The sequence below is a fragment of the Pyxicephalus adspersus genome, chromosome 7 (genome assembly GCF_032062135.1).
Source record: "Pyxicephalus adspersus chromosome 7, UCB_Pads_2.0, whole genome shotgun sequence".
NCBI lineage: Eukaryota > Metazoa > Chordata > Amphibia > Anura > Pyxicephalidae > Pyxicephalus > Pyxicephalus adspersus.
This window is the reverse complement of record NC_092864.1, coordinates 48312554-48339229: the sequence shown is the minus strand read 5'-3', so window position 1 is coordinate 48339229 and position 26676 is coordinate 48312554. Positions and strand designations below refer to the sequence as shown.

General features: G+C 37.6%; 1 protein-coding gene across 1 annotated transcript in view; it reads left to right on the top strand.

Annotated features, from left to right (window-relative positions):
- The first annotated feature begins 3925 nt into the window (after window positions 1-3925).
- Window positions 3926-26676, top strand: part of LOC140336042 (dynein axonemal heavy chain 11-like) — a 182173-nt gene continuing 159422 nt past the window's right edge. The window contains exons 1-7 of the mRNA XM_072419096.1: window positions 3926-4114; window positions 6582-6681; window positions 7964-8175; window positions 10029-10262; window positions 14526-14693; window positions 18330-18446; window positions 26184-26321. Of these exons, the coding sequence (XP_072275197.1) occupies window positions 3926-4114; window positions 6582-6681; window positions 7964-8175; window positions 10029-10262; window positions 14526-14693; window positions 18330-18446; window positions 26184-26321 (1158 nt within the window). The remainder of the gene's footprint in view (window positions 4115-6581; window positions 6682-7963; window positions 8176-10028; window positions 10263-14525; window positions 14694-18329; window positions 18447-26183; window positions 26322-26676) is intronic.

Below are 26676 nucleotides of genomic sequence, written 5' to 3'. Positions count from 1 at the left end.
TACCCCTTGCTTTACCCCCAAGACAGAATCATAAATCATAAATGTCCCTGATTTGGGTCTGTCCTTCTTTTAGGTTAAAGTCTTCTTGTTCCTTCTTCTTTCAGTTTCTTTCAGTTCAGTTAAGTGAATTTATACAGCTATAAAAAAATATTTAACTGTTACAAAGCATTACTTTGCAGTAAACATTGCATCCAGTTTATAAAGTTTTCCATATACAGTATTTTGAAAAGCTAAAAATAAAGGAAACGTGGATGTGAAAATGCACTTGTTTTTTCACCCGATCATTTTTGGTGTATTAATTTTTGGTATGCAAATTGGAGCCATGGCAGAGTTGTGTCATTAACCTACATGCTTTGAAATAAAGTGTCCCTCATGCCTATCTCCTAAAGCTAAGAAGCGTTGGGACCCCCCCTAGTTATCTGTGACATGGAGAAGCAAGTTATTCTGTTTGCTAAAGAAAATGCCCAAGAAAATCTCACAAGGTGACTTTAAGACTGAAATTGTCATATGTGAAGTGTCTCACCTAGTGCTGGAGCAGGTGTCAGTGCTCATCAATGAGGTAAGCTTTATCCTGTGCCAAGACTCATGTGATCGATTTTATAGTAAATTTTCATAGTAGCTGGCTACAATACAGGTTATGTGGTTATGAATCAATGCTGTGACATGAATATCATGCTCAAGGGAAGAATGTCTGAAAGATAGTCTGCCTATACATATGGGGACTGCCATTGCCTATTTTTAAATAAGGATTAGCGAAAATAAATTTCTATGTGAAATTCTATTCTAAGCAAAATTACACTTAAAAGGTCTCCCCAGGCAAAACTCAAAATTGGTCTTTTACAGATCTACCATAATATATGCATTGTTCAAATATGATATTGTTTTAAGGAAAGTTCTTTAGAAAAATTTACTGGTTGATTCTATAATTTCCCTGAATATGGGTGAAGTTTCAATCCCTTTCCATATGTACCCACTAGTTTATAACCTCTAACTAAGGAAACATACAGTCCAGCAGGTTATCGGTCAAAATGTTTGGTTTTCTTTGGGAAGGGGGGGAGGTGTTTAGGTATCTTTGGTTTATTTAATTTTTTCTTTATTTTCATATTTTATTTTTTATTTTTGCTGAGTAAATTTGATTGTGTAGCTTTACTTTTTTGGCTGTTTGTCTTTTGCTTTCTGTAAAAAAGAGAAAAAATAACAAAACTAACAAGGCCATTTTTGTGATGTAATATTCAAGATACTCCAAACTTGCTTCTCTATCAAAAGCTTTTGATACACCCATGAAAACTACCAAAACACCTCTATTTTTTAAAAGGGTAAAATGTCCTTAAAACTAAAAAAAATTCAATTTTGCCTAATTTTTTTGAATCCATAATCTATATTCTTTCTTCTCCCTGACATTTCAATATGATTGTACAATCTCATATGGTTTTGCCAAGAACCATGCAGTGTGGGGTCACCTTAACCATATAATCAATTCATATTTTCTGGCATTCCTTATATCTATATCTACCAATCTATTTTGGGCTACCAACCAAAGCAAGAATGTACATATCAAGTGTTATGTAATTGATTTATTGTACAAAAGCCTGTGTTCACCAAATAAATGCCTTCTTTAATTCAAGGTGCTGCTTACCGTTCTTTCAAATTCACTGATCTATAAGAATTGTCCAAAAGACTTTTTAAAAGATATAAGGAGCCATGTTGAGAAGTTGAAGTGTAAAATACTGAATTTGCAAGGTCTCATCTCAGGAAGAACATTCTTAACACTACCTGCAGTTCCAGAAAGTGGAGAAACAAATGTGTAAGTGTCCAAAAATTTGAATTGTCATTGCTTTGTTAATGTGCTCACAATATGTCTGGGTTGCCTGTAGAGCTTGTAATATATAACAAAGATAACATTTCTTGACTGGTCTGCCATGCTACTGTGGGTTCAATTTATGAATGAATGACCGAGGAATGATCTCAGGCAGTCTATGCTGAACTACAGACAGCAGGCTACCATGTTAATGCCAAATAGCAAGGGACTTATGATGTAGCTTCATCCAGGCCAACTTGGCATAGCCTGCCTTCAGCATCCATGACTACACAGCTGTAATTCCAACAAAGCCATTTGGGGGAAGTGAATCTGTTGGCTGATCTAGCAGGTGTTACAGATCTACCTGGATTTGATCCTACCACCACTGTCTTTTCTCCATTATCTCCTTTTTTTACTTTTTTTCTGCACAGTTTCCTGTCTCTAGACCAGTTGCCAATTTTCTATGTAGGGTTGCACTCTGGCTGGCACAATTAGGACCTTTGGTCAACATTAAAATGAGAGATGAACCAAGCATTTGTTCCAGAAAAGGTTATCTGTGTATTGCCTGACCTTCCTGTCTACCAAACAAGCTCATGCCTAGCTGTTCCCCAACTCTCTGTGCTTTGTGTGTCTCTTTCCTGCTGATGGGGCTTGCCTGCTGTGCTGCAACCATAGTCATTGTCACTTCCACTATGTGACAGGCTACGTACACACGTGCAATAGTTCTCGAGAATCCTGTGTGTGTACAGTGCTCATACTGAAAGTGAAGGGGAGAGAGCGCAGCGGCACATATGTACAGCACGTGTCATGCATCATGCAGTCGTTTGTAGTTGGAAAGAATCGTGAAAGATCCTTTCCAACAACAGTTATTGCATGTGTGTACGTAGCCTTAAATAAAGACTGAGGACTTCCTAAATTCCAAATCTTGTTTGATACATCGCCATGCTCTTCAGTGCTTTATTGAGTCACCAAGTTATCTGTATATGATTGAGAGCTCCAGCTTATTGAGTGATGCTATTGTCCTGTAATCTTTACCTGGGCCTATGTGATGCTTCAGCAAATCTGAATGAAAGTTGTTACATTGGAATTTATGCTATAGAAAAATAAATCTACATGCACACCTATAAAATACAGGAATATTCTAATGGTATGCCCAAAAGTATTGCCACATCACATCTTAAATAACCCTAAATAAATCCTACAAACTAGTAGCAAGACTTTTTAGGCATCTTAAAAGAAGATTTATAAATTTGAAATTGCGCACATCAGTAAAAATGACTTTTACAGATATCCTCCTTCAGTATATCAGTTCTGATTCCAGCAAGCTAAATTTGTCTGGAGGGCTAGAACCATTGGCCCAATGCCCAATAAACCATCATTTCCCAAAAAGTTGTACATTCCACACGTTTGGCAGGACTACCCTGCTTCTTCAGGAAAAGGAGATAACCTTAATATAAATGATAAGCAAATATAAACTTTCTATTCATTTGCTTTTGAAAACCAATGTTATATACCAAAAATACCAACCATTTGATAAAGCCAACCATTTGAGTGTGCATGAAGCTTTTTTGATGAAAAGTACAGCGGACATATTGATTAATCTTTAGCTTCAGTAGGAGATCATGATCATGGTAAACTAATTTTGTAATTTTTAGGTAATGTGTTTTTAAAGCACAAACATTTTCTTCGTTTTACATTGTGTTGAGCGTCTGTCAAGATAGAAAATAACAGGGAATCAATGATTCTAGATTTGTCACCAGAGCAGGAGGTGAGAAGACACCTTACAGTGGGGACACCTGTACTTGTGTTTGTGAAGGTCTGAAGTTTATCAAAAAAGGACAAAAAATGACTGAGGTTCTAATCTTTCCCCACTTCAAAACAAACAAAATGTTTGGCTTTTTACAATAATTTATTTAAGAGTAAGAATATATATTCTTTCCTGGATAAAACTAAATGAGCAATCATCAGATAAAATTTGTTTGGTAAACAAAGGCAGCACACAATGGATTGGTTGCTCACAGAGATAAAGTGCCCATTTCTCTTTTTGTGTTGAGTTGTTCTGTGGATTTAAATATGCTCGGTAATGAATAGCATCATATTAAATTCTCCTTTTATTACCATCTCAGCATGACCCGCAATGAAAGAATCACTCTTCACTACATAGAGACAATGATAATCCAGTGGACTCATCAGATAACAGATATTCTAACCCGAGACTCTGCACACAAGATCTTACAGGGCGAACATTCAGGCCCATCCCATGAGCTGGAGTTTTGGACAATGCAAAAAGAAAACTTGCTGAGTGTTCGTCATCAGGTATAAACCAAAGAGTGTAAAATAAAATATTGTTCTTCACATCAAGAAAGGTACAACATTAAAGTTACAATGTAGTTGGCACAGGTGTGGATTTTGGTGCATCCAAACTTATGTCCACAAAATCTTCATCACCAAATATAAATGGATTATAAATACACCTATTTTCAATCACATCCTTCATAGTTTAAAAAAAAAACATAATTTATTCAATCATTAAAAAAGGAATATACTCTATACATGTAATACAAATCTAGTATATGTTTTGACACATTACGCAGGATCTGCTTCTTTAGGAGTTACAAGACTGGTATCAAAGTTCTACTACAACAGTAAAAAAAGGGGCACTGGTTTGTAATTCGTTGTTACTGTTGTAGTTTAAGGCTGGGTACACTGGTGCAATAATTATTGTTGGAAAGGATCTTTCACTATCCTTTTACATGACTAATGACTGCACGATGCATGAACCAGTGCCGTACATACAGCACCGTTCTGCTCTATGGAGAGGGGAGGGGGAGAATAACGGAGCGGCACCCCACTGCACGCTCTCCCCCTTCGCTTGCATTAGGATTGTTCATCGTCCATCGTCTGTGGATCCGCCAGGACGGTTGTTCAGACGATGAGCATTGTACACATGTCAGATTCCCGTCTGATATTGGCCCGGGGCCGATTGTCAGATGGGAACCATTGCAAGTGTGTACATATCCTAACTTTGATGAGATGAACTGCTGAGGAGGCAGATTCTGTGAAACGTGTCAGAACTGAGACTGGATATGCATTTCATACATATGAAGAGTATATTCCTTTTTTAATAGTTGAATACATTTTGTTTTCATTTAAACAATGGAAGATAATATTCAGTAAGATAATGTTAAGATATTAGGAGATTAGGGGGAAGTGTTACTCTTTAGAGTTTAACGTAGGTGTTAGCAGGGGTTGAGAGTTAGGGTAAATGCTGGTAGAGGTTGTTAAGGGCTCACTTCAGAGGTTAGCTTAAGTATTAAGTTTTAGTGCTAAGAGAACAGTTAAGGCTTAAGTGTTTAGAGACATAATGTTAAGAGGATATTCTAGGACCTTGCTAAGGGTTTGGAACTGAGAGGTAAGTGCTAGAAAATCAAATCAGATGGAGGATAGTAAATACTAAATACTTCACTAGAAAACATGTAGCTTTAAATGTAGGTTACATTTTACTATGTCTTACCTGTAGAAGTGGCTAGGATGTTGCACAGCCTTTTGTAAATGTTGTCTTTAGCCCATTCTTGCCTTGTTGGGGTTCATTTATATAAGGAATATAGGCTGTTAACTCAGCAAAGTGACATATTAGTGAAGTGAGGTGATGTTTTTCTGATTTCATGCATCCAGTCATGTAGAAGCAAATCATGTTTGTTTTCTTTTTGTTTTTTACATTTTCTTGCATGTGATTGGGTATTTTTTCCTAAATTTTTTTCATCAGTCACTGAATAAAAGTTCACTTGCAAGTTCATAATGTACTTTTTCACTTTGGGAACAGATCATCTTCCTGTACAACAGCCCTGCTGCTTTAATATTACAGACTTGTATTTCATTTGTGTGTCTTTGTATGTAGGAATGCCCATATGGGTACCAGTATAGACATGCAAATATCAGCATGTTTATCCCATAAAAAATGGAAAGAGATGTGCTGTTAACATTCTTTTAGATTGAATTCTGTGCTCAGATGACTGAAAAGTGAAAACTGGTTGTACTCTATGGATAACACTGTTTTTATGCTAACATTTATTAAACTATTATCAATGTGTCTAATTTGCACCTTGATGACACTCTGTAGCCATAAACCAATGAACACTTTGTATTCCCCGTATTACTACCATTAATATAAATAGACTTACAAGCTTTTAAATGTTTTTATTAATGTATGAATACTTAATATTTTTTAATACTTTTTGTGGGTGAACGGCATGCATATAACACAGTATATACTTATCATAATAAACCATACAGAATAGGACGGGCAATGTAAAAAAAATCAATGGTATATGAATAAGCAGCCAGGAAACATAAAAGAAAGTGGAACAAAAAGAAAAAGGGCAAATAGAGGGAAAAGAGACGAAAGAAAAATAAATTATTAAAGGAAATGGGGCATAAAAAAGAACAGTTACAAATAAACCAACTTTCTATAATTCTGTGCTCATTGCAGCAATAAAGATCAACCTAAGTACAGGCAACGAGTAGAAAAGGACAAACAGTCCACACTATACTTGTGAAATTAATTAAGGATCCTCATAATTGAAGTGTACCTCTCAGGGCTTCTAAGACATAACTTTCCTTGTATTTAAAGGGGGTAAGAACATTTAATATTTAAAGGGACAAATGTGATTGACGTATAGCTCTTCACTGATCTTTGTTTTTTAATACAGTAGACTCCATTCTCTTATTGATTTGTGTGTGACTACATCTAGATACTGAACATTTTATCTTTTTTTTTCTACAGTTGCAGACCACAGAATTCCAAAAAGTGATTATTAAGCTTCAAGACAAACAGAGCAGCTATTGTACAGGTTTCATGGAACTGATCAATAGTGTGGATGAAGGTAGCAAAATGTCTAATTAGACATCACAGTGTGCTTTAAAGAGTAACTGTAGCTTATGGAAATACATTTCTCTAGCTTGTTATGGTAGACCTACCTTAGGGCCCCTTTACGCATTAGAGGCATAAAGACCCTATACGCAGAATGGGGTGTTCATTTTTCTGAAATTGCATTTGGTTTATTTGTCATGATCAGTTTACGCATGCACTGCTTTCTTTCATTTTTCTTTGTATTGTTCAGCCATTAAATACAGACTGGCAGAAAAAGTTTTTGTTAAACATTTAGCACTTATCATCAAGTATAAAGACAAAAGACACACAAAAATCATAGTAACTATACATATTTCAGCACACATGTTTATACAATATTAGGATGTTGTAGGATAGCAGGATTACCTTTCATTTACTCCTAATGCAATCTAGTGCTCACATAGCTTTGTCCATTCTAGCTTACTCAGCATTCTGGCATTCAAGACTTTAGATAGTCTTTTAAAATACCACACAAATGACTGAAACACAGGTATTTTCCTGTTACCTTTATCAATGTCATTGTAGTAACATGTAAGCTGGTCTTTATTGAATGAATTGGAAATGGCTGGAATAGTTTATACCGGCACTCTAAATGAATTGTACCAGCCATAACAGCTCATATTATGCAACACTGTTCTCATACATCATGTTTACTTGAATGATATAACTCATGGGTGTCTAGAGAACAAAGGACCTGAACTAGCTGTAAACTTTAAAATTAACTTGTTCTGCATTTCTGCTGCAGCAAAGCTATAAAAGCCATAATTCTGGCAACATCGGAAATTTCTAGATGTAAAGCACTTCTACCTTTTAACCCCTACATCTGCTTTTGCTACAAATAATCATGTATGCCTACCACAGCATCCTGGCAAAATGTATAATACCTTGGGTATTCTAAACTTCCAACCTCCACAGACACATTAGGAAAATACATTTTAATTTGTTTAGCTGCAATAAAAGTAGAGGAAGGAGATCACCCAATCAAATAACTTTTATAATCAAAATATTAACTAGAATCTGATTGATTGCTGTGACCTATGGCTTTGCTTTAATACCATGTCATTATTCATGATGATGTCATACTAACCCCTGTGTAGCAGGTAGGTCAAAAGTGGTGGAGGCGCAAGGGGCTTCACCAAACCTATAAGAAGCTAGCGAATGACTTAGTTTTGAAAGCTTCTGCTAAAAAACAAAATATCAGCTTTATGTGAATTAATCATTCAAGAACTGCAACCTCTGACTTTGTTTTTTTACAGCTCTTACAGAAGCAAAAGAGATTGAACTGTATCTTAAGCCTCTAAAGTTTTACATTGCCCATCTGGAGGAATCAAAATTCCCAGACATAGAGGGTTTTTTCCTGCCACTATTCCATACTATATTTCTAATATGGACCAATTCTCTCTATTACTGCACCCCTCAGCGTGTCATTGTACTTTTACAGGAGTTCTGCAATCTTCTCATTGACCGGGTAAGAATACTTTGGGCTTTAATAATAAACTGAGAAAAATGGTCCTAAAACTATTTACTGTCCATGTCCTTGTTAAAAATATACTACTGGAGCTATATAGAGAAAAGCTACCAATTTCACTATTTGATTTTGTTATGTGAATTTATTAATAAACTCCATTGACATCCCACAGAGTATTTGTCTTCAGCACTGTACCAATGCAGAGAGGGAGGACAGCCTCTGTTGAGGCCTATGACCATAGTTAACTGCTCTAAGAACAAAATTAAGCAGTTTATAAAGTAAAGCTACATACACACGTCCAATGGTTCTCGCCCGATATTTGTCTCAGGGCCAATATCGGGTGAGAATCTGGTGTGTACACCGTGCCAGTCATCCATCGTCCGAACAACCGTCCTAGTGGATGCACGAATGATGGACGACGAACGATCTTAATGCAAGGCAAAGGGGAGAGCGCGTGGCAGGGTGCCGCTCCTTCGTTCTCCATAGAGCAGAATGATGCTATATGTACAGCACTCGTTCATGCATTGTGCACTGCTAGTCATTGGAAAGGATCGTGAAAGATCCTTTCCAACGACTATTTTTGCACATGTGTATGCAGCTTAAGGACTCATGTGAGAATGTTTGTAAACTGAGACCTGTTTTTAATTAAATATTTGATGTTGGTTTTAAAAAGGTTTCCTTACAGGGCATATAAAAAATTAACCCCCCTCACTTAATTTGTGGACTCCTCTATTATTAACCTGTATTTATATAGTGCTAACATATTGTGCAACACTTTATGGAGTGCATGTTACTTACTGTCTCCTAGAGGAGATCGATCTAATCTCCCCACCATAGTCAAAGTCTAAGGCTAATTTTTTTGTGACGCCAGTTAACCTACTAGTATGTTTTTGGGAAGTAGAGGGAAACCCGCACAAACACTAGGATAAAAAACAAATTTCATATAATTTCCTGGACAAGATTTGAACCCCTGACAATGCTGAAAGGTGGGAGACTCTTCCTTGTTATAAAGTGTTTCAATACTTGGCATGTTCTTTTCTTGATGTGTGTCTTACAGCCATTGAGTATGTCTCTCTAGTACAACACGGTTGTTCAGAGGTTAGTACTCTGGCCTTTGCAGCACTAGGTCCCAGGTTCGCATCCCAGCCAGGACACTGTCTGCATGGAGTTTGTTGATTCTCCCTGTGTTTGTGTGGCTTTCCTCCCACATTCCAGTTAGGTGGTATTGGCTTTCCCTAAAAATTGACCTTAGATTTGAGATATGATTATAGTAGGGACGTTAGATTGTGAGCCCCTTTGAGGGATAGTGACTTGATAGTGATAGTGACTTGGCTATGGACTTTGTACAGCGTTATGTAATATGTCAGCACTATATAAATACTGGATGATAATAAACACAATAATACTAAGATCGTCAGAGTGTACTAAGGTTTGTGTCCAAGCAAGCTAGGGGGTTTTATTGATGCAGGTGGTTTTCAGTAATTTATTGGTCACCTATTAGCAATTGGGGCACCCACTTCTCTTAAAAGAGATCATTCAGTGTTGATTTTGTGATCAATGAAACTAATGAGAATTCAGCTGTTATTTCTGTATTACAGAATTTGGATTGCTTGTTACAAGCAACATGAATGCTTTGCTTTTTTCACTAGGGGAAGGAAGGAGTATTAGGGGCATAATGCAAAAGAGAAGTGTTAGATGATTTATTTATCTACATATCTGCAAGATAGGCGCTTGATTCTGTCTTTCCAAATGTCCCTCATATTTTTTAAAAAGATATTTTTTAATATTGTTTATCTTATTGTGTTTTTTGTATTGTTTATGAACTTTAAATATTTATGGAATTGTTTCAAAAGTCTGAGAACTTCCTGATTTCTGAAGAAATCTTTAAAATGGAGCTGGAGGAAGGATTAGAAAGAGTCCAGATGGTTGTTCAGATGTTTCAATGTTTCAAGAAAACATATTTGCTATATGTGGAGAAAGTGGCCATTGCTGCTAAAAATTCAGAAAGAATTCAAATCTGGGACTTCCCATCAAGCCTGGTATTCTTCCGATTTGACAGTGTGCTGGAAAGACTTCTGTTTATTGAGGTAAGACATGAGATATACAAAGTATGGCACAAGGTGATCATAGGAAAAAACATGCAGACATAATGCATTGCTAAGCAATATCATAGCAAACCATATACCAGCTATGGGGCCCAGAAGCATATGGACCAAGTACTAAACATCCCGTGATACATGCATGTATTAATAACATTTGGTACTGAACTTTAATGCAATTATTGCATTTATTCTTTTATATAAACAATTAGTATTTCATATCATTTGGGTAAGGTTCTTTAAGATAAACAATGGACAGGAGGGAGGAACCCCTAATGGTTTTTCTAAGGGCCCCATAACACATGGTTTTGGACCTGCTACCAGGTTACCATAGGATAATCCATAACTACTTGGCCTCAGTATGGCACTACTAATCTCTGGGTCGATATCAGCCTTTAGAGTTGACTTTTTCCAAACCGTTATTTGCCTCCTATAAATATTAGGAACATCAGTGGTGAGTATGCCCATTGGAACTTTCTGACTTACGTGGCTGTTAAATAGCCAAATAATAGCATTCTGCTTCTGCAGCCAATTCTCAGGAAGTATGGATACACATATGAATTGTGTTTAAAAGGAAAAGGCAGAAACACAAAAATGATTGCTGGAAAATCTCACCACTATCATTGGTGGAAGGGTAATTTACCGCAATTTAACCAGTTTTGCTTTCCAAATATTGCAAATGTCAGATCTTCTTATGAGGCCTTAAATTTAGCTTCCCAAATCTTAGGGGTCTATTAAGAAATGTTTTTACATAAGAGTCACCCAACATTTACCCAGAATTGACAATTATTTGAATAGAATCCAATAAGAAAATGGGTAAAAGTTGTGTAAATCTAGTAGATTTATTTCCAAATAGAGTCCTATTTGTCAATATAAATGAAGATGTTTTGTGTATCCTGGATTTGAAGTGTAGGCTTGCTCTTCATTGGCTTTTATTTCACCTTAGAATCAAATTCAAGCTCCTGTGCTTTGCCTTCAAACCCCCCCCCCACAGTTCTTGTCCCACTTACCTTTCTGACCTGGTAAAATACTCCCCTAGCCGCTCTTGCTCCTCCAATGACATTCTAATGACTTCCTCACTCATAACCTCATCACATGCATGGCTCCAAGACTTTTCTAGAGCTGCCCCGGCTCTCTGGAAGGGTCTTCCTGGTCTTATTCAGCATGCTCCTATTTTCCGCTTATTTTAAAGAGCACTCAAAACCCATTTTTTCAAACTTACCTACCTGTCTTCTGTCTCTTGTGTGATCCTTTCCCCACCTCCTAGATTGTAAGCTCTTCGGGGCGGGGTCTCTCTGTCTGTCATTTGCACCCCCTATTTATTGTACAGTGCTACGTAGTTTGTTGGCGCTATATAAATCTTGTTTAATAAAAAAAATATATTAATAATCCCAAACATTGCTGCTCAATTTTCTAATCTAGATGTTTGGTATTCAAGTTATGTGCTGTTGAATTAAAGTGAAACTTGTGTAACAAAAAAATATTCTCTATTTGGTAAAACCCATAATTTAAAATCATAATAAGTAAAAAAGTAAATGATACTTACTGCAGACCCTGTCATTTTGGCCCATTAGCCTTGGCACTAATGAAATCACTCGACCTTGCAGACTCCTGTGAAACCTGACGATCTAAAATCTCACAAGAATGAGCTCTGTCTCTGTAATATTTTTTAAATATCTCCCCATTTTAAAAATGGAAAGAATATTAGTAAAAAAATCACCTTGTGCTTTTTAAGTCTAAGAACCTTTTTTAAATGGAAAACTTTAGATCTTAAAAGTAAAATAAATTATGAAAAAATTAGCTTCTTTCTTTCCCATTTTTATTTGAGAAACACAACTCTTCTTTCCCATATTTTCAGCCATGAGACTTGGAAAGAGATGCATTAATACCATTATTCCATAACTGTAATGATATGTATTGAATTACAGCATAATGCTTGCAGAATATTAGAAATATCAGGGACTAATTGTTAGTGTTTTTGCAGTCACTTATACATGTAATAATATATTCAGCGAATCCCCTGGCTGAGCTGGTACTAGTTATTAGCGTGGTTATCAGAAAGCTATCTCTAAACCCCAGGCTGACATTGTGCATCTGCTGCATATTCATATATAGGCTTTCACACCCATTGAATATTCATTTATGAAAATGGAGGCATTTCTAACTGTGCTAATGATGCTTAGCACATCTATTAAGCTACAGACATCAGCTAGAGATGATGGAGCACCAGGACATTTTTTTGTAATTATTGTAAGTGTGGCTGATTTTCATGGTTCTGTAAGTTATGTGGAATTGGTCAGCCAGTCAGTACGGCACCTAAATGACTGCTGATTCTATAAAGAATCAGTACTGGGGTCAGTAAGAACAATTTCTTGATCACCCCCTTTTTGTACAGTGATCTTTCTTTACATTCTGTTTTGTTTATCGGTAGGCACCTGCACAGCTTTCAATTCCTATGTATCTATAGCTGTTTTCCATCTCAGGTTGTAGCTACAGCAGTAGTAGCCTATATACAGTAATTGCTTTAAAACCCAGGTATACTATAGCGCTACCCCTTACTTTCCATTTTAGCCAGACGAAAAACATTCTATCTATAGGACATGCATTGGACCACCAGTGGGCTGCTTTATAAGTGAACAATCCTAGGTTGATCGTTACTTCTACCCAAATATTAGGTGACATCAAGATAAGCTCCCTTGGTGGCAGATGTTCCAAATGCTGGGGTTTCTCATGGGCTCAGCCATTCCTGATGCTTAAGAAAGGTTGACTAAGAAATACAAATACAACTGTCAGGGGTCTTTATGCAACTTAAACCCACTGCACAGCAACACCATTACATAAGAAATAACTTACAAATGTATGTTTAATTCCTAGTAACTAGGGGGGCCTTCTATACCCTAAACCTCATAGCTATATATATGAAGTTTTAGAATATCTAAGACACTGCTACCTTTGATTGCTAGTCTCAGGAAGTTTGAAGTGGGATTTGGTCTTCAGTACTGTTCTGCTTGCTGCAGGGGAATCTGCAGCAAGATCCACAGAATGCATCCCTCATGCATTCTGATGATCTGTACCTTTTAAACCACTCCATCTGCTTTTTAAATATTCCCTTACCAATTATAAATGAGTTAGTCATCAGTGGGATAGTTCTGATTAGAAATAGAAAGATCTGTACCTCTACCAACAAGGTCCTCTCCACACGATATTATAGTGCAGAACAGAGCATGGTAAGTCAGAAACTAGGAAAAGATCAGTTGTAGGGAAGGATATCTCATGCAACACTGGTAAATGGTCCTTTGCCCTCTGTCTGCCATTTTAGACAGATCCACGTTAAGCCCATGGAGTATTCTATGGGGTCATCTGTTTGTGTGTTACCATTTCTTCACTCTAGTCATCAGATTAGACTATATTCAACCATTGTCTGTCTTCTGGCAGCTGATCCTCCCATTTACTCATTTGCCATGCCTTCTTGAGCACTATGTGCATCTTGGTTGAGGCAAGACTACATATTTGTCATTGGAAAGGATCTTTCACGATCCTTTCCAACGACTAACAACTGCACGATGCATGGACGAGTGCTGTACATACAGCATTGTTCTGTTCTTTGCAGAGAGGAGGGGGAGAAAGACGGAGCGGCACCCTGCTGCACTCTCGCCCCCTTCACTTCCATTATGATCGTCCATCGTCCGTAGATCTGCCAGGATGGTCGTTCGGACGATGGACAACGAGCGATGTGCACACACAAGATTCTCGTCCAATATCAGCCCTGAGACGATTATCGGACGAGAACCATTGCACGTGTGTACCTAGCCTTAGGCTGGAGCCACCAGCAGGGAGAACAGTCATCAAATCCCACTCCAAATTATGTGAAACTAACAATAAGAGACAACAGATATACAGCTATTAGGTAATAGGGAAAATTGATGCATATGCACAGTCACAAACCAAGATGCAAACTGCTATTATTCCAGAAGGCTAAATTGTACACATCTAGAGCTTTACTTTTTATATCCAGTTTCACTGTGAGTTTCCAACATGAAGGCCAGTGATACTAACATGCTCATATAATGCTATACTTAAAAAATGTTACCCTTTCAGTATCTTCCTAAAGCTGTAGAGTCCTACAAATCCTTAGACATGCGACTAAAACTATTCATGTAAATAAGCTCTAAGGTTTTTAACAGGCCTGGCATGTCTTCACCTGCTACAACCTATAGTTTAGTTTCCAACCTTTTAAATTTTATCTTTAAGGAACTGTTCACAGCAGCAATAGATTTCCTGAAGCTGGAGAAAATTGAAATTGGTGGATTCCGTGGTAAAATTCTCAGTGAAGAAATTCATATTATGAGCGAAGAGTCAAATGAAATATGGAGAATGCTGCAAGAAGGCAAATATGACCCTCTGGACTACACAGATGCTGTAAGTAAAGCTATACAAATAATAACAGTGAAGTACAATAATATTATGGTATGAAAATGAAAATCACAATGGTAAGTTATGGCTCAAAGGTCACAGCTGAACTCTAGATAAGATAGCGTAATACAGAACTGAAATACACATATGGGAACTGTTTTATTTCCTGTAGTAATTTTGTTTTGTTTTGTCATATCTTATCAGCCTCCAGTGCAGCATCGGCACACTTGTTTTGAAAACTATCCTCAGCCTGAGTAAAGAAATTGAAATACAGTGTTACCTTTCAGAATTTGAGATTGGCTTGAACTGCTTACTCTCCTTTTTGCCACAGCCAGGGTGTGGAGCAGAAAGCTCTTATCCATAGGAACCCAGATACCCACACTAACTACATGAAAGACACCAAAACACATGGGAAACATGAAACTTTTCATAATTGCTCATGAACACATGTTGACTCATGTTGTGATGCATTGTCCTTTTATCAGAAGACACATTGACTTGCTCAAAAGCATTTTGATGCATTGCTATTACTTTAAAATATGCATTAAGCAAAAATGCAGATGTGTGAATATAGTTTTAGGCCCCATTCACACACATTATCCACACATAGGGCCTGATTTATTAAAGCTCTCCAAGACTGCAGAAGATACAGTTTCATCAGTGAACTTGATCTAGCAAACCTGGAATGGATCTGGTCTGGGATAACAGATAGCAAATGAATTAAGAAACTCATTCCTTGTTTGCTGGATCACCCAGGTTCACAGAAGAAAGTGTATCTTTACCAGTCTTGGAGATCTTTAATAAATCAGGCTCATTGTGTCACATAATAATGCACACTGTGTTAAATCAGCCCTTCATTTTGAATAAGCTGACAATGTACCAGAACATACATGCAGCATTTTAATTAATTACAACACAATACAATGGATAGCAGTACCCTACCATGCACTGTGGTTTGCTGCAAGGCATGTGCATCAGAACATGTTCATTTGAGTACCAATTATTATTATTACACATTTTTTTCATTGAAACATAACTTTAGGTTTGATGATCAACAATACTGTATATACAAAACACTTATGTATCAAATATTTACAGAGCATCTCCAGGCAATTGTGTAGTTTTGCCTGACTGTCTTATTAATAGATGGAAGTCTCACAAATTCTTACCATCTACTTCCCGTGAAATCCTTCCTGATGAAGCCACATGGTTTCCACTGTATTGCAAAGAATCTGTTGTTTTACATATTTTGGGTGTCTAGTGATCACATATGATTTATTTGGAAATGGGGGGAAATGAACTGAAGTGCAGCATGCAAGCACATTCAGCTCACAGAATAGGTAATTTGCCAACTACCATGCTTCAGTTTATCAGCCTGATTGCTAATAGAATTGTTCAGTTTTGGGTTTATTTTGGCTTTAACCTAATGAAGATACACAACTATATCTGGGAATGTGTGGCACCAATTTAAATACAAAAAATAAATATAATAAATAAAAAACAAGGTATTGGTGACAAGGCCTTTTTATGGAGCAGAGTGTCCTGAGGCACCACAATACCTCCTAAATGAGAAACAGATCCCTATAGGGTAGACCAAGTCTACTGCATCCTCCTGAAGTCTAAAGCTGCGTACACACTTCCAATTTTTGTCGTTGGAAAGGATCTTTCACGATCCTTTCCAACGACAAGGGAGTGCACGATGCATGAACGGTGCTGTACATACAGCACCGTTCATGCTCTATGGAGAGGGGAGGGGGAGAGCGACGGAGCGGCACCCTGCTGCGCGCTCTCCCCTTCGCTTTCATTAGGATCGGCTGTCGTCCATCGTCCGTGGATCCGGCAGGTCGGTCGTCCGGACGATGGACGACACCGACTGTACACACGGCAGATTTTCGCCCGATAATTGGCCGATGCCGATTATCGGGCGATAAAAATCTGACGTGTGTACGTAGCTTTACATAGATCTGTAGTTCGGACCTTTGATATAAAAGAAGAACTGATTGTGCGAATATTTGTAATATGTAAGATGACTACATATGCAATTCAGGACCTATTTACAGACAACAATACCAATATACTGTACATGGAAATACAACAAACCATGATACCAGTTCTACATAAAGAAGTATTAGATCATCTATCAGCCACAAACATATCCACTACTAACAAACTCCATATGATCATGCTGCTAAGTGCATCAGGATAGCTGTATAGATAAGTAAAGCTGTTAACCTAAAGAATCTGGTTGTGTTGTAGATTTAAACACTATATTTGCAACTCCATTAACCTTCATTTAAAGGACCAATACAATGTAAACATAGACCTATATACATTAAATTATAGGAGAAACATTTCTTTCATAATGTTTACTGAGGCACAGTGTATACAATATATTTGTGTTATGGCTGATCATAGAACATTTGTGATAAAACTGTTATTAGGGGGCAGTAATTTCCGACACGCAGCTGGCTTCCTGTTGGGTAATGTCATTGAAGGACAGTGCAAGTGACCTCCCCACAGCCTCTGCTCTGCCGGAGATGCCTGATGATAATACATTGCACGCTGCAAATGTTAATGGAATGGAAGAAGTACCGGTCAGATAACTTTCAAAGAATAAAACATTTCTCAACCTGGGAAATTCTAACTGTTATTCTTCCATCTGTATCACTGGAATGGCAATTGGATATCTTTGGTTTACCTATAATTTCATATACATATGAACTGAACTGCAAATATCTTCATGTATTTGACTTGTGAAAGTGATATTTTAGTTATAGGTGGCATTTGGATGTAATGAGATTAGGTCTCTTAAAGCAGAAGTCTTGAAGCATGTTCAAAATTTGCCTTATGATAGTATAGATTTGCAACTCCATTTTTACTTCTAGGAACAGATTTTTTTTAATTATTAATAATTAGGGTTTACAAGATTAGTTTCACTCTTTCATGGAGGCTGAATCAGCTGTAACTGTGCAGGAGAATGTTTATAAGATTTGGAATGGCAGAGATAAGCCTCTAATTGCAATGTAAACAAACCAGGAAGACTACAGTGGCAAGCAAAATGAATGTAAGCAACAAAATGTGCCACTCTTGTTCATCTGCCTCCTCTCTGTTTTTGTAAGCATGTTCAGGTAGAGAGACTGACGGCGCTGTGTAAAGCCTGATTGGTCCTTCCTCCATTGTTGATCTGCTATAATTGTGTCTTGATATAAAACAAAAAGATTAACAGAGCACCCACCCACATGGAATAGCAGCACACTCATAAACTCATTTCTATATTATTCTGATCATTCCTGCACTGCAGCACACCTATCTACTTGTATTTCTTCTCCCTGACCCTTGCTGAGCACTGCTCCAAAGGGCCAAATTTTAAGTAAAACTAAGGTATACACTGCTTGCATTAAAAAAATAAATTTACGATGTATCATGAATACAGATCCTTATTAATTTGTGTTTTTTTTTATATTCCCGACATTCAGTTTTTGTCATTTAATGAATGCAAAATTGTTTTATTTAATATGTCTGTAGTTCAGATTTAATACATTTGCTCTTTAACAACAATGGTATATTTCTAGGTTTCTAAATCTTTAAACTTTATTATGTTTCTTTTTGACAATGTCTCTTTTTTTCTTTTTTGTATCCCAGGCATTTTTGTCCGATTACACAAAGTACCGTCAGCAAATCAATGGCTTCGACCACCATCTAGGCCAGATTTTGAATTTGGCTTTTGATGAATCAAATGGACTAGAATCTGCCTTTAAGGTAGGTGACCTCAAATCCATTATCAAACTAAAGAGAATAAAATGGTCTGCTTACCTTTAAATGAAATGTCAGTTTGCTCCGAGGCAGATATAAGAGAATCTCGCCCGGCTTTTTTTATGGAACAAAGTGCTTGATTGTGACACTCCGTCTAAACGCTGAAAAGAGTTGAACAGTTTTCTGAAACTCCAAAAAGATGCAGAGGACATAGTAAAAAATACAATGTCAACATAATAAAGGGTACTCACTAAGGGTAAAAAGAGGAGTATAAGGAAAATAAAAAGGATGACAGCAGGGAAAATTGCCATCAGGGACAACATCCCACTGTGTGAAAAACAGTTTTAGCGGAATCGCTGTACGAATGCGGCCGTAAGAGTTGCAGAGACATTTTGAAATCATCATTAAATTGTAGACGGGACAGTAGCTGTCCAGGTGGTATGACCACAGCGCTGTGTATATTTATGGAGAACAGAGGAGCTCCGTGTCTTGAACTCTATCAGATGTGTACTCCTTAGGAAGGTAACTAACCTTTTACCTGGTGCGGGGGCATCGCAAAACAAAATGGAAAAAATGATTGTGTTCCAAATGCAGCAATCGCAAAAGAATTATGCTACGGCACCCACTAATTCTGCTGCCAGTCATTTGGGGGAATTATGAGCTTCTTTAAAAAAAAAGAAATCCATCACATACTGGCAGTAGTTATAGGCTAGCTGAATGGTTATGTAATCAACTTTATAGCATCCTGTTGATAGAACTTTTTCTTGCCTGCTGTTTTTTTTTTTTCATTGTTTCATCCTTTCATTGTTCTTGAGTTTTGTTTCTCAAATGTAACTTTTGTTCATGGAACTCTAATTGTTTTCTTATTTAAAGGCTAGGCTTAAAGTCCAACTGATCTTTCAGGTTTAGTCAACTAAATACATCCTATGTTTAAAATTCCTATAGTTGGTTCTCTTTAAAAAAGCAGCCACAGCCAGAATCAGATGCTTGTTCTATGTATGGAAGCAGCGGTCTTTTTCCTGGCACTTCTCTTACTGGCCCAATTTATTAAAGCTCTTCAAGGCTGAAGAAGATACATTTTCAACAGTGAAGCTGGGTGATCTAGCAAACCTGGAATTGATTTGTTGTTTTGAATAGTCATTTGCTATTTGCTAGCAAATGTTTTGAATCCTCAACCATATCCATTCCAGGTTTTCTGGATCACCCAGCTTCAAGTTCAAAGTGTATCCTCTCCAGCCTTGGAGAGCTTTATTAAATCAGGCCCGCTGAGTCTGACTTATAGTTCTGCAATCAGTAAAGCTCATGTTCCTTTTTATATTGAGAGCTCTATTCATTATTCAACAGGATGTGAGCTGGACCTCTGCAGAAAGGTGTGTTGGACCTCTGCAGAGAGTCTTACTCTGAAGCATGCTGCCAGGGCAAAGGTCTTTCTACTCAGGCTGTGGCTCTTACACAACAAACTGTAAGAATTTGCCCTCCTTTAGCTATATTCCTACATAGTATATATATTTAAAAATTGAAACATAAGTTAGATAGGGCCTGTGTTGCATAAGCTTTTATGAATAATACAGTCTTAGCTGGTGCAACAACTCAATGAATTTCAAGAGTGGGGGAACTTTGAATGCATTAAAGCCAAAGTATAGTTGTGCAATATCAATTTGCAGCCAGCCATTCTTGCAGAAAGAAACAAAACACACTCAACTACCTGGTCTTCTTTTACAAAAGGGATGCGGGAATGTGCCATGCAATCTGGCATCTCCCAGGGCTGCCGGGATTGAATGGACAACATCACGGCTTGCCCGCTCAAGATACGGGAGGTGATGGCAGCAGAATGGGGGCAGAGCAGTATATTTTTAAAAAATTATGATCAGGCAGGTAAGGTTATTTTTTTATCAAAAAAGAGTAGCCAGTCCCTTGTGCAATAATGGACCTGCATGATCATTGTTTTTTGAAGTTTCCCTTGCAACAACTTGTGCAGCCTTGCCCTCCAGATCACCGTGGCGGGCTGTCATGTAACATATAGTGTAGTACCATAAAGCAGGACAGTTCGGTTTTGATCTTGGTGTCTCCTCATACTTTTTGGAAAACTCCAAAAAGATTTTGAATTGTTCTATTTTTAATTACTCTTGCCTAACACTTTGGAGAACATCCACAATATAGTAGAGAAAGTTTTCTCACATAGCAGTGATACTCTGCAGCTGCTTTAGCATTATTTTCACTGTTGGCTGACTCTGACTTACCGGACAATGCTTACAATTTAAGGGGTATTTCTCCACTCACTACCAATGTAAAAGAGGCATTTCTTCACTGGCTATCATTGTTAGGGATATTTCTCCAATGTTCATCATGTAATTCATTTTCATGATTATTGATATACACATCAGGGGGGTGTTGGAAAATAATTGGTTTGGGGTGACCAGTAATAGGTTTGCCCTATTCTTTAATTTACTTTTTTATTTGTATTTATTTTACTGTGAACTGTATTAAATTGAATTGGATTTTTTCCATGGTAAAATGTTTGGGAAAGTTGGTCATGCAGTGTACATTTCTCGATCAATGTACAATAAGTAACCTCTGTACTTGTATCCATCAGATGTGCTGGCCATAATTCTTTTATAGTTCAGTATTACAGAATAATGAACCTGGTGCGGGCAATGTTTCCTTATGTTAGAAAGAAGTTAAATGACACTCTATAAGGCTGTGTCAGTCATGATAATGGCTTGATATGACTTTAATCATATTCATCATCAGACTAGTGACATCTAGTGACTGGTAATGCAAAACAATTTGGGAGATTTTCTGTTGACGTCGGCATTATGATTTTATATGTCGTTTTTCCCAGCCTCTTAGAAAAAGGGTTTAAAATGTAAATTTCAGAAACAAGCTTTACAAAATCATTAATGCTTTATATTTGCAAATAATTGTTCTTCCCTGTTATTCCCCCATATTTTAAAATAACTTATACGTATGTACAGTTTTTTGTCAATATTTGGGCAGAGTAGAACGCTAACAAAAAACACAGTCTATTCTGGGTTATCTGTGAGCTGCATGTTGCACATTCATTTAAACTCTGGGTCACTAATGATCTTTGCTAGGGAGAGGGGTAATGTTATCCTTGCCTAAAAGGATGCAGACCCCATAGCCTTCCTCAGGTCAACCTGCATATTATACAGATGTTGTTTTTATCAAAGACATACCCTCCCATTCAGATAATAGTGAAACAAACAGAATTTCTCCAAACATGGGAAAGGTAGGAGACTGTAAAAGTTTATGGGTTCTTACAAAAAAAAATTCTTGCAAAGTAAACAGTTCCACTAGTGGGGATTTTATTTTTATAGAACCAAAACTAGAATCATGCCTTAACCTTATTCTAATACCTAACACTACTCCACACCCTTTCATTAATAATAACTCTTATTCTAAGCCCTATATGGACTCCACACCTTTGTGTTGTGTTGCCAAGCTTGGAAACACATGGTAAGGTGTGTTTGTGTTGTAGTATTATGTGTTTAGAATGGCACCCTGCAGTGGGTGCCTACGTACATACCTACAGTGCACCACAAGGCACACTCAGATAGGGAATGTTATATGGTACTTAAAAATAAAATTAAGCAGTCACCCTATTGGCTTGATTAATGCATACAATTGCACTTAGGCAGCGCAATTGCATACTGGTACACTACAGTACACAGATAAGAAACAACTGTATACTGTATGTTGGATTAACAAAATAAAGTGCATGTTTATTCTTTGCGTTGGGGTGTGAAAGTGAATGAGCTGTTATAACACAGTATTACTTAGCACTTGGTAATGCATTGAAATACATGATAAACAAAAATACAATCCATATCAGAAATGTGGCCTGTTAAGGGCATAATAAACATTTACATAAACACGGCAGCTCTAAGGTGTCTTGCAGCCATCTGTAACATGTGGACCATGAATGATGCTATACACCTGTGATTACCAGAATATAAAATCCCTCAGCTAACATATGTTGTGGTGGTTATCCTAGAAAAACATTCAGATGGATTCCCACTTGTCTCATTTCCTGTAGTAAAACCTAGAAAAAAAATGTTTTTCATGTTGAAATTCTATTCTATTTTCCTATTGGTTGGTTCACATTTGCCCTGCAATTTAGTGTGTGTTTCAGTTATGGTCACTTTTCAAATATGTGTCATATATACCAATAATTATTCACAAATCGTCACAAAGGATGGACTTGAGAAAGACATAATTATTGGTCATCATTGTTTGAGATTGAGATGCACTTGATAAAATTTAGTAATTAACTTCATCATTAAGTCATTAATTAAATCTCTGTTCCAGCTCCGTGCACCCTTGCCAATCTGTCAGTTGGGGCACCCTGAATATTTGCCCAGTTTGCCCTTTATTACCAAACCTGAGTATTAGATTTGCAAATTGTTTTGAACATTTAAACTTCAACTCCAGGCATACAGCCATCTCTGTCATGCTTTACAGCCAGGTACACTCCTTTCCAAGGGCAGCAATGCAGCTTTTTCATTGATCATTCATTGGGCAATGAATCAGCATCAATGTCTTTGTCCAGTTAGAAGGCAAGTTACATGAAAGAATCACAGTTTAGCACTAGTAAGGTGATCGTTCTTGCTGGAGTAATGAGGGGCAATTAGGTTAATGATGTGACCATTCTTTATGGAAGAGGAAACTTCTTTCACAAGTTGTGCTCAAAATCTTACAAACTTTGGGGAAGCCAGAGCATGTTGTGCTGTATAGAAACCCTACATGACAGCTGTGTGGTTTTATGGGTCAAAAAGGAAATTTCCTGTTAGAAAAGAGTCATGATTATATAGATAACTTGTGTTTTATGTTTCCTAATCCAGTAGCTTCAATGTATAATGCTGGATGAGCTTGAATTGTATATCTATATCTATATCTATATTGAATGCAATACTGGAGATTTTATAAAGTTGACTATAATCAGGTATTATAATGCTAACATCCATGAGCAAGGCAGCTTTTTTCGCCTATTGCTTCTACCCTGCAAAACATAGCATCTTCCATCACAGGTAAAAGAATTCCTGGTAGCAGGAAATGGTTATCCTGTGAATTTTTGGTGAATGTCATATTTGCTTCTTAATGAACACTTCCTTTATTGATTATTTAATATCCATTATTGACTTGCAGAATCATTGTTCAATACCCAACTTTTTTCTGACTCAGAATTGTGAGTTTTAATAAAACTTTAACATTCTCTCATGGAGAATGACTCACAGCCATTGATGGACCTGGAAATTTTTCCACCATAGAATGTTTAGTGAATGTCAGATTCACTCCATTATATATAGAGCTCTTAGCTTTTCGGTGTAAAATGGTAAGCATTTTAAAATCTATGTTGTTATGAATTTATGCCCAAACCTGGAGAAATAAAGCAAACATTTCTGGACGGCGTTTGTTGTTCTTTTTATGTTTCCGAGCTGACAAAGAGATTGTCACAAAGCAGTTTAGCGCAGAGTGCCTGCAAGATCAGCGACCTGCTGTATCCGCATTCAAAGGCTTCAACAATCTGCAGCATCTCATCCCTTTACAAAGGAAACGCAATCAGAGAAAGCGTTATGAAATAGCTTGGCTGCTCATTGACTGCACGTTATCAGCATATTACGCCAGCACAATAGTTTAATAACACCCATAATGTGTCTTCATTTTTAGGGGATAAAGAGGCTCTCTGAAAAGTGCTTGAAACCTTATCTACACAAGAGTCAAGCCGCTTGTATTGAGTCCTGATGAAAGCTGACATGCATCTGAGTGAAGTGCTTGGTTTCATGTTCCATTGAAAAGCACTGAGTGTGTTTGTTCAGGAAAAGCTCCCACTCCTTGGCAGATCCAGCCTGCCTGGCAGAGCCCCTTTCACACTTCGCACATCAAAATAAATATTTTGAGTGTCATTGGTCTGCAAATTAATCCTCTTTTTATAGTTTTAGAGGCTATTTGCATATAAGGTTTCATCTGCTTGTTTTAAACTGATTGCGGTGATTGAAAAAAGAAAAATAGGAAAAAAAACCCAAAACAAAGACTATAGAAATCTTTCCATTGCCAGAAAACTGTATGTATGCATCATCTTAAATATATAATATGTAGGTGCCGCTAACCGTAAAATCTATTTCTACTTCAGTGAATGCACTGCATTATTGAGGTGCATGGTGTTAAGTCCATACATGCAATATTAAAGCGGAACTAAAGTGAAAATAAAAAAAAATCACACTTACCTTTAGTTTCACAGATCTCTGGATCGCGCTCGAGAACTCCTCGATCGGGTCCCGCTCTGTCTCGGAATTCTTCTTTGCCCTGGCGCAGTGGAACCGCAGGACGCTGCCATCTTCAGTCTTTTTCCTTCTTCCCACTACACCACCCGATCTTGCACAAAACAAGTGATGCAGCCGGCTGTAAAAGGGAAAAAAGAGTGCGCATGCGTGAGATCGTCATCTCTTTCCCTGTAGTGAAGTTCCAGCGGCTTTGGCTCAGGTAGTTTGTTCCGGAGCCGCGGGTTGCCGGCTGGCATTAGGCCGGATCGGCCAGGGGGCGTTAGGCCGGAATGAACTAATGCCTAGACCATATCTGGCCTAAAGGCCAGAGTTTGCCAACCCCTGTTTTATAACCTTCAGTGGGGTGCATTGGCAGCCCATACAAAATACATACATACAAGTTGCCTTGCCCCAAGGCATGGTACCACAAATATATTTAAAATGAATAGATATACAGTAATGCAATCCAGTGGAAATAGGCTCTAAGACTGGATTCAAACTTTTCCATGTGCACCCAAAGTGCATTACAGTAAGTTGATATTCAGCATATATGTATAGCATACCAGTACCATATTATCAAATGCACTGCACTACAGCACACCACTCACTGTGCACAGATATGAATGTGTGTTGTGATGCTTTGCATTATACATAAATAGTATTGGGCACTGTGTTTGATGGGGTTTTTCCAGAATACACAGTTCTACATAATGGCACAATCACCTAACAAGCTTTCTCCAGAGCTGTGCATACCTGGTTCTTCACTTTGTCCTCCATTGTGACTTTTTCCGGGTTCCAAGGCAACCTATTCAGGCATTGGGTGGCCACTGATCATTTAAATGTGTATGGATTATTCATCGAAGTCAGTCAGGGGGTCCCTGACACCAAGCTCCATCTGTAAGATCAGGTCAATGCTTCAGGAGTATACACTACCGTGTGCCTGTGCCATACAATGTACAGTCTACAAATTTCATAGAAATGTGCAGAAAAATCAGAATTCACAGATTTGCCTGATTATGCACAGGCCCTATTGGGAAAAAAAGAATGAATGGTAATGCACTACTGCATGTGCTGAATTATTAAGATTGTGCGCGCATGTGTGTGTACACCTTTTTTGGGGGAATTTTGGTAAGTTAGGCACACCATTTAAATATCACAACATTTATATGAAACATATAGTGGACTAGTGGATTAGGAGACTCCCAACTTCAGTTTCTTGCTTTACCAGCCTGTCCAGTGCACATACCTCCATAGTACTTTCTCATTATGTCTAGGTCAGTTCACGTCCATCATTTATTTCTGTATAGACCTGTCATGTATTTCGCTACATAACTTATTGCAATAAATGTGGAACAAGCAAGATTGTTTCTCGTATATTAAATGTTAGTAATTGATCTGAATCTTTTATTCTTTTTTTTCACATGTGTGTTCCATTTAAACTTTCATCCTTGTTATCTGTCAGGGTTTGCAGATTTTTGGTACCCTGCTAGATCGGCCTGTGATCAATACTCTGTTTTGCCCAAATTATGTGAAACTTATTACAATGTTTGAAATGGAAATAAATTCCTGTAAGAAGATCTATCTCAGCCAAAAAGAAGCAGTAAGTGTCTTTTTGATATACACAGCTTGTGTTTTACTTCTGATCAGTGGTGTACGTAGCCAACAATGGGTCCCTGTGCAGAACTGACTTGCCCCCCCCGTTGAAGTGAATATGGGGTTCCTGTTGGTTGAGGGGCGTCCAGGGCCCTCATGCACTGGTCACTTCGCACCTCCCTATCTTCACCCCTGCTTTTAAAGTACCAGGCTGGTTTCCTATTCTCAAGGAAGTGAGAGACCAGTGTTAAGATGGGGAGGGGGCTCCTAAATCTAAAACCATTGGCTTGCACTAATACCCAATTGAAGCTACTGACTTACTTGTTCATATCTGCTACAAAAGGTAGTGGCGAAGGACTGGT